Here is a 17285-nt window from a genome sequence, read left to right as displayed (position 1 = left end):
TCAGCATCCCAGATCAACTCTATCCACTGTGCTACCACTGGTCAGGCTTTTAGTTCCATTTTAACTAGACATTCATTGATTGCTTCCTGTATGTGCCCTGACCGGGGATTGAACCCATGAAACCACAGTTTTGAAGTGCCAGCATGATGCTCTACCCACTGAGACACCTGGCCAGGGTCTTAGCTCTTCCTTGAGATATCTTGAGATATTTTGATACCCATTCTCATTCTCTTCTTCATCGAGAACTCCCAATTAAAAATATGCTCAACCTTTTCACTCTGTCCCACGTCTCTTACGCTCTTTACTAAATTTTATATTAGATTCCATTTCATTCTAGATAATGTCTTTTTTTTTTTTTAAACAAGAGAGAGAGAATGACAGGAAGGGAGAGAGAGATGAGAATCATCAACTCGTAGTTGTGGCACCTTAGTTGTTCATTGCTTGCTTTCTCATATGCCTTGACCAGGGGGCTCTGGCCGAGCCAATGACCCCGTGCTCAAGCCAGCGACCTTGAGCTTCAAGGCAGCAACCTGGGGTCATGTCTATGATCCCATACTCAAAATAGCGACCTACAGTCAAGCTGGCAACCTCAGGGTCTTGAACCTGGGTCTCGGCGTCCCAGGCCGATGCTTTGTCCACTGCATCACTCCTGTTCAGGCTAGATAATGCCATCTAGTTCCCTGATTCTCTCTTTATCCGTTTACCGTATTTCCCCATGTATAAGACATTCCCATGTCAAACACGCACCCTAATTTCAGGGCCCAAAATTAAAAAAAAAAAAAAGTATTACATAAAGTTATTGAACTCATTTTATTGATCATAAATTTATACAACTCCTCAGTCACTGTCAAAACTCCCATCCATTAGCATCTGTGTCTGATGATTCGTTGTCTTCAACAAGGAGCACAAAAACAAGTGCGAGCCTGACCTGTGGTGGCTCAGTGGATAAGGCGTCAACCTGGAAACACTGAGGTCGCTGGTTCAAAACCCTGGGCTTGCCTGGTCAAGGCACATATGGGAGTTGATGCTTCCAGCTCCTCCTCCCTTCTCTCTCTCTCTCCCTCTCTCTCCTCTCTCTCCTCTCTAAAAATGAATAAATAAAAATAAAATAAAAAAAAACAAGTGCAAAAAAGCAGGAAATGCAAGTAAAAATGTCTACACTGTATAAGACACACCCAGTTTTTAGACACCAAATGTTCTGGAAAAGGTGTGTCTTATACACGGGGAAATACAGTAACCTAGTGTCTGACCCATCCATTGAGTCCTACATTTAGTTATTCCAGCCTGACCAGTGGTGGTGCAGTGGGTAGAGCCTCAGCTTGGGACACTCACGGTTTGAAACCCTGAGGTTGCCAGCTTGAATGTGGGCTCGTCGGCTTGAATGTGGGGTCCCTGGCTTGGGTGCAGGATCATCAACATGATCTGTAGGTTGCTGGCTTGAGCCCAAAGTTCACTGGGTTGAATCCCAAGGCCACTGGCTTAAGTAAGGGGTCACTGGCTTGGCTTGAGCCCCCCAGTTAAGGCACATACAAGAAGCAATCAATGAACAACTAAAGTGAAGCAACTATGAGTTGATACTTCTCTCTAATCCCTCTCTCCCTTCGTGTGTGTGTGTGTGTGTATCTCTCTCTCTCTCTCCCTCCTTTTCTCTCCCTCCCTCCCTCCCTCCTTTTCTCCTTCCCATCCAAGTACAAACCAGGCCCAGCCCTGCTTAGTTTCCAAAATGAGATGAGATCAGGCGTGGTCACGGTGGTATGGCCATAGACTTTCTCTCAAAAAAAAAAAGTTTGGTTACTCCATTGAAATTTCATTTATTTCAGCATTGTCGTATATTTATTTTTGTTTCCATGTCTCCCTCTGCCCTAATGTGTTACTCTTGATGAAGGGAGAGAGAGAGAAACATTGATTTGTGGTTCCACTTATCTATGCCTTCCTTGGTTGATCCCTCTGTGTGTCCTGAACGGAGATCCAGCCCACAACCTTGGCACATTGGGATGGCGCTCTAACCAGCTGAGCTACCCGTGCCTGGCTACTTTTGATTGATTGTTGCACACATATGTTTAAGAAGTCCTAGTAGCCTGACCAGGCGGTGGCGCAGTGGATAGAGCGTCAGACTGGGGTGCAGAAGAAGTCCTAGAGAGCTGCGTAGCTGCATGGTGCCCTGAACGTCGTCATCTTGCACAGCGGACCGCTAGGTCAGGCACACCAGTGGTCATAAGCTCATCCTAATCCCAACAAGCGACGGGGTCCTTGATGTCCAGCTTCACTGCTTACGGCTGGTCTCTCTCCTGCTCTCTCTCGCTCTGGGCGCAGCTCTTCCAGGACCCAACCCTGGAGAATTTCAGGGGGCCCATCTTTCACAGGCCCTGAAATGCACTCTTTCTGTGCACCCCAGGACTCCAGAAAGTTCTGATCAGTTCCTCAGCCTTGCAGCTGCTGTTTTCTGAATCAGCAGGTGCTTCCAGTGATTGACCTTGGGCTGAGCTGTCCTCTGGATCTTGGCCTCAGCATTCCTCACTGTTCCGGTAGCAGTCTCGTAGGTGTGTGGGTTTTTGTCTTAATACTGTGCCTGGCCCTTCAGTTCTCAGAAATTGGGACCACCTCAAGAATACAAAATGCGCCCTGGCCGGTTGGCTCAGTGGTAGAGCGTCAGCCCAGCATATGGAAGTCCCAGGTTCGATTCCCAGCCAGGGCACACAGGAGAAGCGCCCATCTGCTTCTCCACCCTTCCCCCTCTCCTTCCTCTCTATCTCTCTCTTCCCCTCCCGAAGCCAAGGCTCCGTTGGAGCAAAATTTGCCTGGGCACTGAGGATGGCTCCATGGCCTCCGCCTCAGGCACTATAATGGTTCCAGTTGCAACAGAGCATCGCCCCAGATGGGCAGGGCGTGCCGGGTGGATCCTGGTCAGGCGCATGCAGGAGGCTGTCTGTCTGCCTTCCCACTTCTGACTTTGGAAAAAAAAAAAAAAAAAGAATACAAAATGCAACCTGGCCTGACCAGGTGGTGGCACAGTGGATAGAGCATCGGACTGGGATGCAGAGGACCCAGGTTCGAGACCTCGAGGTCGCCAGCTTGAGCGCGGGCTCATCTGGTTTGAGCAAAAAGCCAGCTTGGACCCAAGGTCACTGGCTTGAGCAAGGGGTTACTCGGTCTGCTGAAGGCTCATAGTCAGTGCACATATGAGAAAGCAATCAATGAACAACTAAGGTGCCACAACGAAAAACTGATAATTGATGCTTCTCATCTCTCTTCGTTCCTGTCTGTCCCTATCTATCCCTCTCTCTGTCTCTCTGTCTCTCTCTCTCTCTCTCTCTCTGTCTCTGTAAAAAAAAAAAATGCAACCAGTTTACACTCAGGAAGCTCCACACTAGATGCTTCTAACAAATAGATGTGACTCACCGTGTCCTTGTGTGTGGGAGTTACTGGTGTGGAGTTAGCAACTCAGAATGGACCGGGCCCCAGGCTCTTGGGGAGGAGACCAGAATTAGTTTTCTCTTCAGGACACAGGAACACGCTGTAGCTGTTAATGACATCACCATATAAGAAACATTACACTAATTTGCTTTAGCTAAACTCAGGTCTGCTCTGAGCTGCCTCCTGCTGGTTGCTGAGCCCCGAGTCAGATGACTCTGGTCACAGGTGCCCTGAGGCTGCAGTGAAGGCTTGTGAGGGGCCTCTTGGGGCCTGTGAGGGTCACAACAGGTCCCCGACATGGCACAGGGATGGGGAGGCCGAGGCAATGGAGGCAGACCAGGCGCGGCCTGGCCCAGCCTCACGTTGGCAGGGTGCTGGTGCTGTAGCGGGGCTGGGGAGGTAGGAGGAGGAGGCAGCGTCCACAATGACCCGAGCCTTCTGGTGGAGGATCGGGGCTAGTGGGCAGAGGAGCCAGTTTGGGGGAAGATGAGGAACTGGCTGAACTGACTGGCTCTCTGAGTGTCTGAGCAGGAGGGAATGCAGTGGGGTGGCAGTGGACAGAATGGAGGGAAAAGGACTCCGTGACACCTCCTGTTCTCCCCTCCCACTGCTCCGAGTCCTGATGTGGCTGGTCACAGAGCGCCCACCCCACGGGGCACTTTGATCCTGTGGTTTTATTTCCCCACCCCCACACCTCCCCCCACCCTGTCCAGTGGACCCCTGTGCAGCATGTCAATGATCAACTAAGTGCCACGACGAAAAACTGATGATTGATACTTCTCATCTCTCCGTTCCTGTCTGTCTGTCCCTGTCTATCCCTCTCTCTGACTCTCTGTCTCTGTAAAAAAAAAAAAAAAAAAATTTTACACCCTGGCTCCTTGGGCCTTTAAGGATGCAGCTCTGGGGGGGAGGGGGCAACAGAGACAGAAGCCTGGAGCCATCTGTTAATTCCACTTTTTATTGTGAGAAAAATGTAGGTTCCCGTGAAGCTATAAGACATGATACAGGGAGGCCACAGTCCCCTCCAGCTGGCTCCGTAATGCAGCCTCCATCCCAGACAGCTGTGTGCGTGCAGTGGGCATGCCCACCAGCCCCAGAGCCCCGAGTCATCACCCCAAACGGCCATCACCATCGGCCGTTTGGGCACACAGGGTGTGAGGATGAGCTGGGGCACCCACCATCCCCTGAGCCGTACCTGTCTGCAAACCTGGGCACAGGGGCCAGGTGCCCAGTCCTTTCAACCTGGGGCCAATCGCTTTTGTCCAGGAGAGCTGCGTATTCAGCACGGGAGGCGTGTGAGGGTCTGTGCTACGACCGGTGACCCCGGGACAAACATGCAGTTTCTTTGGAGGGTGGGGGGACTCGTTCTGTGGCCAGCACCACAAGGGGCGACCCTGGGCGCTGAGGACAAGGCTGTTCACGTAAGAGAAGTCGTGCGAGAGAAAACTGAACAACACGACTTGATCTGAATTAGAGACTTCCACTCAGCGGAGGCACCTGGGGAACGAGAGGGAAAGCTCGAGCAGGAGTCTGCAAAGCCTACATTTAACAAAGGACTCACGCTGACCTGTGGTGGCGCAGTGGATAAAGCGTCGACCTGGAAATGCTGAGGTCACTGGTTCAAAACCCTGGGCTTGCCTGGTCAAGGCACATATGGGAGTTGATGTTCCCAGCTCCTCCTCCCTTCTCTCTCTCTCTCTCTCTCTCTCTTCTCACTCTCTCTCTCTCTCTCTCTCTCTCTCTCCCCTCTCTAAAAAAAAATGAATAAATAAAAATAAATAAAAAAAACAAAGGACTCACGGAACTGGAACAAAATATGATTAAAACACAGTGAAACAAATGACCCAATCAAAAATGGGCCCACGTTCTGAACAGATTGGGCCAGGCACTTAATATATTTAAAAAAAAACAAAACAGGACCCAAAGATAAGAGGTGGGGAGAGGTAGCACCAGCCAGACAGCAGGGAGGACCCGGGCAGATGGGAGAGAAGGCATGTCGACCCCTTGCCCTCAATCTCCACCAGCACAGGGCCTCTGGGGTGACCCTGCTGGGGACTAAGGGCAGCCAGGTGGGTGGAGAGGGCTCTCTGGTGGCAGAAGGGATTCTCCCTGAGCTGATAGAGGGGTCGTCGCCAGCAGAGGCAAGGGAGTGGGCCAGGACCCCGTCCCCGTCCAGTCCATCTCCTTCCTCAGTCCCTGCGGGGAGGAGTCCCACTGACCCCAAGGGGGCAGGGCCTGGGAGAGCCGTCCAGTCCATGGTCTGAGAGGGGCTGTGGCACCAGTCCTCAGCTCTGACTCCCCCAGGAGAGCCAGTCTCGTGTGTGTGTGTGTGTGTGTGTGTGTGTGTGTGTGTGTGGTGTATCCACGTGCAGCCCACAGGCCCAGACAGAATGTTCAGTGTTTAAACAAGACACCACTACACATCCTTTAGAATGGCCACATCACCCAGGACACAGACAGCCCGATGCTGACGAGGACGTGGAGCTGCAGGGACTGTCACCACTGTGGGAGGACGCAGATGGTGCAGCCACTGTGGAGAACAGTCTGGTGGCTTCTCACCGTGCCACCCAAAGTGCTCACACAGTTACTCAACTGGTTTGAAAACATATGCACATAAAACGCGCATGAAACGCTCACTGTTTATGATTGCCGAAAGCTGGGAGAACCCAGACGGCCTTGAAGGTGAACTTCCCCAGGAAGTGGGTGGACGGTGGTGATCCATGAAACAGAACACAGCCCTTGATGAAAAGGAAGAAGCTGTCGGCCCCCTTGGTGCAGGATGAGTGGAGGTGCACTTTGCTCAGTGAAAGAAGCCAGACCCGTGTGGGACCCACTCGGGACATTCTGGGAAAGGCAAACCAAGGCGGGGTCAGAGAAAGCAGCAGTGGTCACCAGGGGCCAGTGATGTGGGGACAGCCTGGCCTCCAAGGGGCACTTCAGGGTGAAGGGTCCGTGATGGAGCTACCTGTTGAAAACCCAAAGACCAGTGCCCAACCTGAGGTGGCGCAGTGCATAAAGTGTCACCCCGGAACGCTGAGGTCACCAGTTCGAAACCCTGGGCTTGCCTAGTCAAGGCACATGTGGGAGTTGATGCTTCCTGCTCCTCCCTTTTTCTCTCTTTCTCCCTAAAATGAATAAATAAAGTCTTTAAAAAAAAAAAAAGAAAACCCAAAGACTGAACTTATGTATGCAAACTAACCAAAACAGAATCCAAATAAAGTCATCAAACTACACCTGAGATATTTTCATTTCCTTGTATGTAGACCAGGGGTCCCCACACTTTTTACACAGGGGGCCAGTTCACTGTCCCTCAGACCGTTGGAGGTCCGGACTATAAAAAAAAACTATGAACAAATCCCTATGCACACTGCACATATCTTATTTTAAAGTAAAAAAACAAAACGGGAACAAATACAATATTTAAAATAAAGAACAAGTAAATTTAAATCAAGAAACTGACCAGTATTTCAATGGGAACTATGGGCCTGCTTTTGGCTAATGAGATGGTCAATGTGCTCCTTTCATTGACCACCAATGAAAGAGGTGCCCCTTCCGGAAGTGCAGTGGGGGCCGGATAAATGGCCTCAGGGGGCCGCATGTGGCCTGCGGGCCGTAGTTTGGGGACCCCTGATGTAGACTTTACTCTCAAAAGTTTTCAACATTGAGGTGCCCTGAAAACTTCAGATATTTGGCTTTTTATCTTAAAGTTTAATTATAGCTCAGAAACAAGTGATTGAATAACCTTTTTTTTTTTAAACAGAGAGGGATAGATAGGGACAGACAGACAGGAACAGAGAGATGAGAAGCATCAATCATCAGTTTTTCGTAGCGACACCTTAGTTGTTCATTGATTGCTTTCTCATATGTGCCTTGACTGGGGGGCTACAGCAGACCGAGTAACCCCTTGCTCGAGCCAGCAACCTTGGGTCCAAGCTGGTGAGCTTTGCTCAAACCAGATGAGCCCATGCTCAAGCTGGCAACCTCGGGGTCTCGAATCTGGGTCCTTCCGCATCCCAATCCGACACTATCCACTGCGCCACCACCCGGTCAGGCTGAATAACTTTTTTATGAAAAAAAAATACATTGATTCTGCATGTGTAGTGCAGTTATTTGGGGGCTGGTGAGTTAGGTCACCCTGATTCCTGTTTTGAGAGACGACAGCCTCACTTGCAGTCTGAGTGGAAGGCGTGTGAGCCCCGTGCTGAGAGGAAGTACAGAAAGGCAGAAGCTGAAGTCAGGGCTGTGCTCCGGGCTCCCGGGACCATCTCAGAAAGAGGGGCCGCTCGGTCCTGTCTGCCTCGCCCGGGGTGAAGGAGGTGTGGGAACTAGAGGTCACTGAGCCACACCTGTCCTGTCTTGTTGTCAGGGTTTGTCAGACAAACGACACCCACACCCGTTGTCCCCTGTCCAGGCAGCAAGCCCTGTGCCACCTGCTGTCGGGCCTGCTCCATCCACAGCGCCGTGCGTGTCCAGCCCAGCCCCGGCCTGCTGTCTGGAGGGGCCCTGGTACCTCTTAGAATGGAGGGTCTGCAGCCACACAGGACAAACCAGGTGGGGCTCAGCACACACTGTGGCAGGCCCTGGGCCAGTCTCCCTCAGCAGAAGCATGCCCGCATCAGCACAGGGCCTGGTGGACATGGCTCCTGAGGACGGAGACCCCACTGCTGGTCAGGAGTGGGACCTGCACCCCCTGCAGAGCAACAGAGGAGCAGGCGCCCCCGGGGGCAGCTCCCACGGTGCTCTTTCCAGAACATTCCAGCAAGGCACGGCCACCGAGGTGAGCGTTCTCTGGCCTGCTCTCACGGTGAGGTCTCCAGACCCCACGGTCACCGTGCGCACAGCTCAGCGGCCAGACTGCGGTGGTGCTGGGGCTACACTGCCACTGGCTCTGGGGCCCCTGCCCGCCTCCCGTCCCACTCCACCCCCCGGGGCCCAGGAAGCGTGGGCCCCCAGGATGTCTGTCCAGGAGCTCGGAGCTGCCAGGGAGAGGGCATCCTTGAACAGCGTCTGCTGCTTACAGGTGGGCACTGCCAGGGCCTGGGCCAGGTGGTGGGCATCCTGCTGATGGTCCTGAGGGGATGCCCTCTGGGCACAGCCCAGCTGACCAGCAAGAGGCATGCCATGCACAATGGGTGGCCACATGGGCCAAGGAGAGCCTCCCAGCAGAGTTCCCCCAGCAGTGGGGTTGGGGTGGGAACCCCCACCCTGTTCCTCTCCCGCCAGCGAAGGATGCACCCCCAACGTCACCCCCAGGCCCCTGTAGCCACAGCCCTCGGCCCCATCTGGATGCTCCTATGTGTGCTGACCCCTGTCTCACACCTGGCCAGTCCTCTGGCTGCCCTGCAGGCCCATGGCTGGACAAAGCCCAGATGGCAGCATATCCCCATCCTATGTGCCCCAGCCTGACTCCTGAGACCAGAGGCCCACTGTCCTTCAGCGCTGGGACCTCCACACCCTCACTATGGCCGCTGTTGAGAAGGGGGGTTGCTGAAGTGGGCACATCCGCTTGACCTGAAGCAGTGGGACCCAGCAGGGGGGCGGAGGCCTTGGGTTCAGCAGGAGGCACTGCCAGGGCCCCACCCTCACGTCACTGGCAGCAGATTAGGATTTGTTGGGGGAACGTGAGCTTCTCAGGCTTCTTCATTCTGGGGTTCCCAAAACTGGAGGCTCCAGGTCCTTCACGGCCTTGTTGTAAGGATAGCTCTCCCGGAGGTGAAGAAGCATTTGGTGAGCACAGGGCTCCCATGAAGAGGCTTTCGCCCGCCAGACAGGCCCCGAGCACCCTCTGCTCCGTTAGGTCCAAGAACAGATACCCACTGGCATTTACACCACCAAGTAGTTCCTCCAGTGCTTCCCTGGTGGGTAAGGGTGCCCAGGGAGACCCATCGCCAAGATGCTCCCTGTTCCCGGGTCCAGGGAAGATCCTGCTCGGGCAGCCCCTCCCTTACCTGTGTTCCCCACAGACCCCCTTCTCGCCCACCCAGAAGCTACGGGCCGCCTACGTCCCGGGGACAGGCATGTGCTCATGGACACGGCATACCCTGTCCTCAAAGTGCATCCGTGCTTGCAGGGTGCGAGCCTAGGCCCTCCCCCCAAAGTGGCACACATCAGAACACAGCAGCAGGCCACTCGAGGAGCCTTGGAGGACAGGTGGGGTCCCTCCCGGCTGGACGCACATGCCCGTGCCTCGAACGCCTCCGGAAGGTGGGGTCCCTCCCGGCTGGACGCACATGCCCGTGCCTCGAACGCCTCCGGAAGGGTGCTCCTGCAGGGTACGCGGTCCTAGCCCTGGGCCCTGGAGGGCGACAGCCAGTGCAGGCACCTTCAAGCCTTCACGAGGTCAGAAGGCTGAAATGGGACCTTTCCTGCCCCAGCTGGGCTCAAGCACAAGTCCCCTCCTGAGTCACTCTCTTGGGGCAATAAAAAGTGGGGAGAGCCCCAGGTCCCTGTGAATCTCCTCTCCTGCCCTAGGAAGGTCTGGAGAACCAGGCCGGGGATGGGCATCAGGGTGGACACTGCAGGCCTAGGGGTCTGCGGCCCGGAGGGTAACTCCGTGTCCGGGCAAGGCCACCCCGCAGGGAACCACAGACACCACAGGGCATATGGCTCATGACCCAGCATGAGGGGTCTGCGGCCCAGAGGGTAACTCCGTGTCCGGGCAAGGCCACCCCGCAGAGAACCACAGACACCACAGGGCATGTAGCTCATGACCCAGCATGAGGGGTCTGCAGCCCGGAGGGTAACTCCGTGTCCGGGCAAGGCCACCCCGCAGGGACCCACAGACACCACAGGGCATGTAGCTCATGACCCAGCATGAGGGGTCTGCGGCCCGGAGGGTAACTCCGTGTCCGGGCAAGGCCACCCCGCAGGGAACCACAGACACCACAGGGCATGTAGCTCATGACCCAGCATGAGGGGTCTGCAGCCTGGAGGGTAACTCCGTGTCCGGGCAAGGCCACCCCGCAGGGAACCGCAGACACCACAGGGCATGTAGCTCATGACCCAGCATGAGGGGTCTGCGGCCCGGAGGGTAACTCCGTGTCCGGGCAAGGCCACCCCGCAGGGAACCGCAGACACCACAGGGCATGTAGCTCATGACCCAGCATGAGGGGTCTGCAGCCCGGAGGGTAACTCCGTGTCCGGGCAAGGCCACCCCGCAGGGAACCGCAGACACCACAGGGCATGTAGCTCATGACCCAGCATGAGGGGTCTGCGGCCTGGAGGGTAACTCCGTGTCCGGGCAAGGCCACCCCGCAGGGAACCACAGACACCACAGGGCATGCCCAGCATGAGCCACGTGACCTGAGGGAAACGCTCACCCAGAGTGCCCACGATGCCCCTGGACCTGGATCAAGCACCCCAGCACCCAGGCCTCTCTTCACTTCTCCCAGCACTGAGATGCTCCCTGAAGAGGGAGCCAGTCTAGCATGAACAGCCTGACCCCCTGTCCAACCAGGCTGTCCCCAAGGCTAAAAAGGGGGCAGCATGAAGCAGTCTCCACCTGGGGCCCCAGAGGCTCCGTGTCTGGCCTGTCTGCTCCCAACCCAGGACAACTAACTCGCGGCTGCAGCATTCCTTCCCAGTGGACCCAGAGTGCAGGCAGGTGGCCCCTCAGTGAGCCACAACACTGGGCCCGTTCAACACCTCCCTGGGCCACCCCCTGGGCCCCAGTGACAGGTCCCACCCACCCCACTAAGGACCAAGCCCTGGGGCCCAAGACACCCTTCCTGCCCCCAAAGTCCCCGCCACAGGGAAGCTGGATACTCCAGGGCCTCCAGAGGAGTGATCAAAAGCCTGGTAGCCCCGAGACCGTGACCAGCCAGTAGCATGCCCTGCGTCTTCATGCCGGCCTGGCCTGCACATGGGCCCCTGGAAGGCAGGGTGCCCTGAGGCTTACCCCAGCCTGAGGAAGAATTTATTTCCCTGCAATACTCGCCAGTCCTGGGTTCCGGCCCAAGCATGATGGGCCCTCAGAGCGAGCGGTACACAACCACCTGAGGCCTAAGCATGCCTCGCAAAGCCATGGGGGTTGGTGACCTGAGGCAGCTCTGGAAGCAACAGGCCAGCCCTGCATGGCAGGGAGAGGCGGCCAGAACCACCCTCACACAGGACAGGGCAGCAGGGCTCCTAGACCTGGGCTCTGAGAGGCCACCTGGCAGGGCTGGGGCAGAGCAGCCGCTGTCGGGGCTGCACAAGAACTGCGACCCCACCTGCAGACGGGAGGTTCGGAGATGCCGGGCACCAGCCTCCCCTCTGGTTTCCACGTTTCCCTAGGAAGGCCCCTTCCAGGGCCTTGGACACGCCTTTGCTCTCAGTTCCCCCTTAATGGTTAAAGATCAATAAAGTGTTTTTTGTTAAAATGTTAAAATGCACAACCAGCCTATGTTTGCAGTGCTGGACACCTTGAGCAGCAGAGGGGCTGCTGGTCAGAGGAAGCCGAGGTCCCACCGTGCCTCACGAGAGGCCGCACACACCGCAGCTGCCCAGCCTCGGCCAGATGCCAGAATCAAGACCATCGAATAATTTACTGCAGTTGAACCTGTGCCCAGCGGGCCGGGACGGGGCTACGAGCAGAGGCACAGCTGGGGTGCCGGTGACCTAAGTTCATAACAGTCTGTGCAAAGCGTCCTGGGAGGTCCAGTCCCTCTGTCCACCGACCCTGGACTCGCGGGCTCAGGCGGCACTTCCTTCCTTCCTTCCCCTCCTCCCAACATCCGGCACCTCCGGGGCCTGAGCCTGAGCCTGTGCCTGTGCCTGTGCCTGTGCCGGCCGCACACGGGACCGCGGGACGTCAGGAGAGCAGGCACTTGCAGCTCATGCAGCCGGGGCCTCCCTCGTCCGGCGGGCTCAGCTTGCGCACCTTATGCTGCCGGATCTCGCGCACCAGCGTGTAGAATGCGTCCTCCACGCCCTGGGGAGAAGGGGCAGCTCAGAGGGGGCTCGGCCTGAGGGTGGAGACCTGGAGACCTCAGGAGCCGTGGCTCCAGCAGGATCCCTGCCCCTTCCCCACCCGCAGCCTCAGACGGAGAGCCACTGCTCACCTCCTGCCCCAGGGCTCCCCCATCAGACATTAGCTCCTCAGCAGCTCCCCACAGGGCAGGGTGCCCCCAGGGTGGGCTCTAAGCTTGACCACCCCATGCCCAGCTCCTTTCTGAGCTACTGCTCTTGTCCTCAATAGCCCACTAAGGGACCAGGGCATGCTGGGGGCAGAGGGGCTGGGGCCCCAGGGCCACCGCTCCGGCCTGGCTCAAGACAGCTCTCTCCAGGAACCTGCACCTTCCCCAAGAGCTGTTTCGGCGCTGACCCGGGCCCTGGCCTCCCTCGCTGCCCTGCCGTCCCGGGAGACTTACAGCGCGAGGGGCCGCTGGGTCACGGGGGTCCCGGAGGGTCCCAGAGGGTCCCGGAGCTGGAGCCAGAGCCAGAGCGGCTGCCCTGTGTCAAGGGAGACGGGCAATGAGCAAGGCTCCCTGGTGGGGCGGGGCGGGGCCCTGACTACCTGCAGGACGGGGAGCCGGCTCACCTGGCGTGTCTTGGCCGAAGTCTCAATGTAGGGGATGCCATAGCTGCGGGCGAGGTCCTGAGCCTGCCGAGACTCCACGGTGCGTGCCGCCAGGTCACACTTGTTCCCTACCAGCACCATGGGCACGTCATCCGAGTCCTTCACCCGCTTGATCTGCTCTCTGCAAGGAGGAAGGAGTGAGCTGGCTGGCTGGCTGGCTGGCTGGCTGCAGGCATGGCCGCACCCGGGCACACAGCGCGAGGACAGAGGGGCTTCCGAGGGGGGTGGGCGGCTCACCGGTACTGGTGGATGTCCTCGAAGGACTTGGTGTTGTTGATGGCAAACACGCAGAGGAAGCCCTCCCCAGTGCGCATGTACTGGTCCCGCATGGCACTGTACTCCTCCTGGCCCGCAGTGTCCAGGATGTCCAGCAGACACGTCTCCCCATCGATGACCACTTGCTTCCGGTAGGAGTCCTGCGAGAGGACACCGCTCAGGAGGAACCCCCACCCTCTGGGGACGGGGCATCGGCAGCACCGACCTCTCCCTGCACCTCTTGTGCCACCCGCTGGGGACGGGGCATCGGCAGCACCGACCTCCCCCTGCACCTCTTGTGCCACCCTCTGGGGACGGGGCATCGGCAGCACCGACCTCCCCCTGCACCTCTTGTGCCACCCTCTGGGGACGGGGCATCGGCAGCACCGACCTCCCCCTGCACCTCTTGTGCCACCCTCTGGGGACGGGGCATCGGCAGCACCGACCTCCCCCTGCACCTCTTGTGCCACCCTCTGGGGACGGGGCATCGGCAGCACCGACCTCCCCCTGCACCTCTTGTGCCACCCTCTGGGGACGGGGCATCGGCAGCACCAACCTCCCCCTGCACCTCTTGTGCCACCCTCTGGGGACGGGGCATCGGCAGCACCGACCTCCCCCTGCACCTCTTGTGCCACCCTCTGGGGACGGGGCATCGGCAGCACCGACCTCCCCCTGCACCTCTTGTGCCACCCTCTGGGGACGGGGCATCGGCAGCACCGACCTCCCCCTGCACCTCTTGTGCCACCCTCTGGGGACGGGGCATCGGCAGCACCGACCTCCCCCTGCACCTCTTGTGCCACCCGCTGGGGACGGGGCATCGGCAGCACCGACCTCCCCCTGCACCTCTTGTGCCACCCGCTGGGGACGGGGCATCGGCAGCACCGACCTCCCCTTGCACCTCTTGTGCCACCCTCTGGGGACAGGGCATCGGCAGCACCGACCTCCCCCTGCACCTCTTGTGCCTCGCAGGTCCTACGTGCGAGGGGATCCCCTCCTACAGGCAGACGACAGGCCCACTGGGGGGCCTGGGGCTGGGACGCGGAGCTGGCCCACTCACCTCGATAGTGGGGTCGTACTCGTCCACAAAGTGGTTCTGAATGAGCTGGATGGTCAGGGCGCTCTTCCCCACACCTCCAGCACCCACCACCACGAGCTTATATTCCGTCATCGCTCTTCAAGGGGCTGCAGCACGAGGCACTGTGGTGGTCTCCTGTCCCACCTGCCAAGGACGCCGTGTCAACCGAGCCCAAGACCACCAAAGGGCCAACCTGTTGAGCTCTGGGCCCCAACATCCAGGTATAACAGGAGTGGCAGCCAGAATGGCGGCCTGCCACCCACCTGTGGCACCTCCAGGGCAAGGGTGGCAGAGGAGCCCCCCTCCTCCACCTAGAGTTAGCAACTGTGTGAGAGAGGCAGGAAGCTGGCCCCCCAAAGGCAGGGATGACAGCTGACAGCCATCTCCCTACCACACACCCAAATTAGAAGTTGCTGGGTAGGCAGAAAGCCTGAACTGGAGGTGCCTTGGGCTAAGATTACCAGTGCCCCCTCCCTACAAGAACAGGTCCTGCCACGGTGGAACGCACAACAGCATGCCCAGGCAGGTCTGTGCCAACCTGCAACCGGTTCTGGGATCCACCGGGCATGTGGGTGCATTCAACAAGTACTACTAAGTGCCTACTACATGCCAGGAACTGTTCCAGGCACGGGGTGACAGCCGGAGAAAAAACACCCAACCCCCTGACCTGTTGGGCTCAGCTTAGCTTCCAGGAGAAGACCCCCACTTTTAAAATAAGGGTCACCTGCAGTGTCCTCCTGCCATGGGAACTCTGGAGAAAACAAGGCAGGTTGAGGAGGCCAGGTTGGGGCATGGGTTCCAGGGAAGCACAGATTGACCAACAGGAAAAGACCCAAAGAAGGTGGGGGTGCAAAGACAAGTGGGAAAGAAAGGGCCTGAGGCCAAGGCCCCAGCTAGGGTGTCTCCGATTTCTGAGATTTAAGGAGGGAGTGCCCTTGTGAGGACAGTGGACTTCCTAAACCTCGGACTCGCCGGCTGAGCCCGGGCTCTTCCAAGGGGTCCTTAGGACGGTGGAGGGTGAGAAACCCCGGCCGGAGCACGGCCACAGGCGGGCCTCGGCGCAGGCGACCACCACTCACTGCCGGAGGGCACCTGGGGGCCCCCCAGGAGGACAGGGCTGCCAGGGACACCAAGCCCGAGAAGCTGGCCAGGGCGAGGCACACGCCCAGCGCCCCCGCCGCCCTCTGCCCTCCGACCCCTCAGCCGCAGCGCCCCGCCCGCGGCTCACCTGCGCCCCCGCGCGCCGGGCGAGGACGGCGGGTCCCCGCTCCCGGGCCGCTCGGCCCCGCCGCCCCGACTCCAAACCCCCCCAGCCCGCCGCAGCCGCCTCCCCCGCCGCACTCACCGCTCACTGGCGCGACTGCCCCCGGGGCCGGGGCGGGCGGGGGCGGAGGCGCGCAGCTGCCCGGGTGCATGAGCTCCGTCCGCGGCGGCGGGTGCGGCTCCGGCGGCTGCGGGCGGCGGGCGCGAGCGCGAGCGGCGGACACTCTCTCCCGGGCCCGCGCACGCTCACGCGCACGCACCGCCCCGCGCCCGTCCATCAGCATGGCGCGGCCTGCCATTGGTCTGGAGCCCCCGGACCCCGCCCAGGAACCGCCCGACCCCGTTTCGGTTGCTCCAGCGGCCCGCCCGTCAAGGCCGCGGCGGGCGGGGCTTCCGGGAGCGGAAGGCGCGGAGGGCGGTTCCGAGCTGGTCCGCCCTCGTGGGCCGCGGCCTGGGGCTTTTGCCTCCTGGCGCGGGAGGGGAGCGACGGCTCGGGGGTCCGGGGGTCCCGGGACTACAGCTTCTCTGGGGAGGGTCCGACTCTCCCGGAAACAGGCTAGACTCCCGGGGCGATTAGAGACCGTGTGCGGAGAAGCAAGTCGGCGGCTGGGTGTGGGCTGGGGCGGGGTCGTCAAGGTCCTCCTGGAGGCTCCAGACCTGGTCGAGGAGCCCCTCGCCGGGCTCCTCGGCACCTCGACGGCACGCACTGCCGCGCCTGCACCCTCCGAGGTCTCGCCTGCGCAGCGCAGCCCACCGAGGGACCGGGAGTGGAAGAAACAGTCCTCGGGGAGGGCTGAGTCCCGCAGGGTCAGCACCGTGGGCGCCCCCAGGATTCTGGCTGGAAAAGGCGGAGGGGCCACCAAAGCGAGGATCGGGTGCCGGAAGCAGGCCCGTGTCGCGTCGGGAACCTGGGATCGTCAGTAGTCAGGGGACTCGGCTGTCCTGCACCCCCTTCCCCGCAGGTGGTTCCCAGGACGCCTGGCAGCTTTCAGCGGGGACCTTGGGCGGGGTACGACGTGCGCCCAGCGGCAGGCGGTGCAGAAGCGCCCGGGCTAAGCCCGGACATCTGAGCCCGCGGCGGAGCGAGTCCATCCAGCTCAGTCTTTTCACCCGTACGCATGGGATCTTGCTTCTCGTGTAGCGCGCCGCCCGGGACCCCCTGACCAACAGTCTGCCGCAATTTGGGCAGGCCCGACAGTCCGTCTGCCTGCCCGCCCAGCTTCCCACCAAACTCGGAGGTCCAGCCCTGAGAAGCTCACCGTGTTTGTGGCCCAGTTAACAAACGGTACCCACAAATCCAACCCAGAAGTTTCCATCGTGGTGTGAAGTCTCTCTCCCCACCCAAAGCACAAACGCTCCTTTCAAGACTCTCAAAAAGACATGTTTCTAACATTTTATAAAATTTCAAAGTAAAGCGTAAACTTTATTTACGAGAAAGAATGGTGCAGTGTACTTTAGGGCCCAACCAGCATCCCGTGCCACCTGGCCCCTCTTGCGAAGGCTGGGTGCTCTTCCTCTTGAGTCTACCCCCACTTCAGGCCTTGACCTTGGCGGACTCCCGGGTAGCCGCCCCGCCCCGACCGCAGCGCCGACCCCACGTGCTGTGGCAGTGCTCGGTTGGCAGTCCCTCGCACTGCCGCGGCTGGGGCAGATCCCCAATCGCGCCCAACGCGCGTAGACGCTAAGTAAAGGCGGATAAATGAGAGCCGGTGGCAGCGT

At 58.9% G+C, this 17285-nt stretch overlaps 1 protein-coding gene across 3 annotated transcripts; it reads right to left on the bottom strand.

Annotated features, from left to right (window-relative positions):
• Positions 1–11920: 11920 nt before the first annotated feature.
• Positions 11921–15804, bottom strand: HRAS (HRas proto-oncogene, GTPase). Of its 3 annotated transcripts, XM_066252465.1 has the most exons (6): positions 15649–15804; positions 14286–14447; positions 13211–13389; positions 12935–13094; positions 12765–12846; positions 12184–12325 (listed from the first exon to the last, which is right to left on the bottom strand). In XM_066252465.1, exons 2-5 carry the CDS (start codon positions 14394–14396, stop codon positions 12784–12786), a joined length of 513 nt encoding a protein of 170 aa, XP_066108562.1. In that variant the 5' UTR covers positions 14397–14447; positions 15649–15804; the 3' UTR covers positions 12184–12325; positions 12765–12783. The 3 variants fall into 3 exon arrangements, with proteins under 3 accessions (XP_066108560.1, XP_066108561.1, XP_066108562.1); XM_066252463.1 differs by lacking the exon at positions 12765–12846 and having other exon boundaries at positions 11921–12325; XM_066252464.1 differs by lacking the exons at positions 12765–12846; positions 15649–15804 and adding an exon at positions 15532–15555 and having other exon boundaries at positions 11921–12325.
• Positions 15805–17285: the final 1481 nt, after the last annotated feature.

The sequence above is a fragment of the Saccopteryx bilineata genome, chromosome 1 (assembly GCF_036850765.1).
Source record: "Saccopteryx bilineata isolate mSacBil1 chromosome 1, mSacBil1_pri_phased_curated, whole genome shotgun sequence".
Lineage (NCBI taxonomy): Eukaryota > Metazoa > Chordata > Mammalia > Chiroptera > Emballonuridae > Saccopteryx > Saccopteryx bilineata.
The sequence above is the reverse complement of the archived record's forward strand: the minus strand, read 5'-3'. Positions and strand labels throughout refer to the sequence as shown.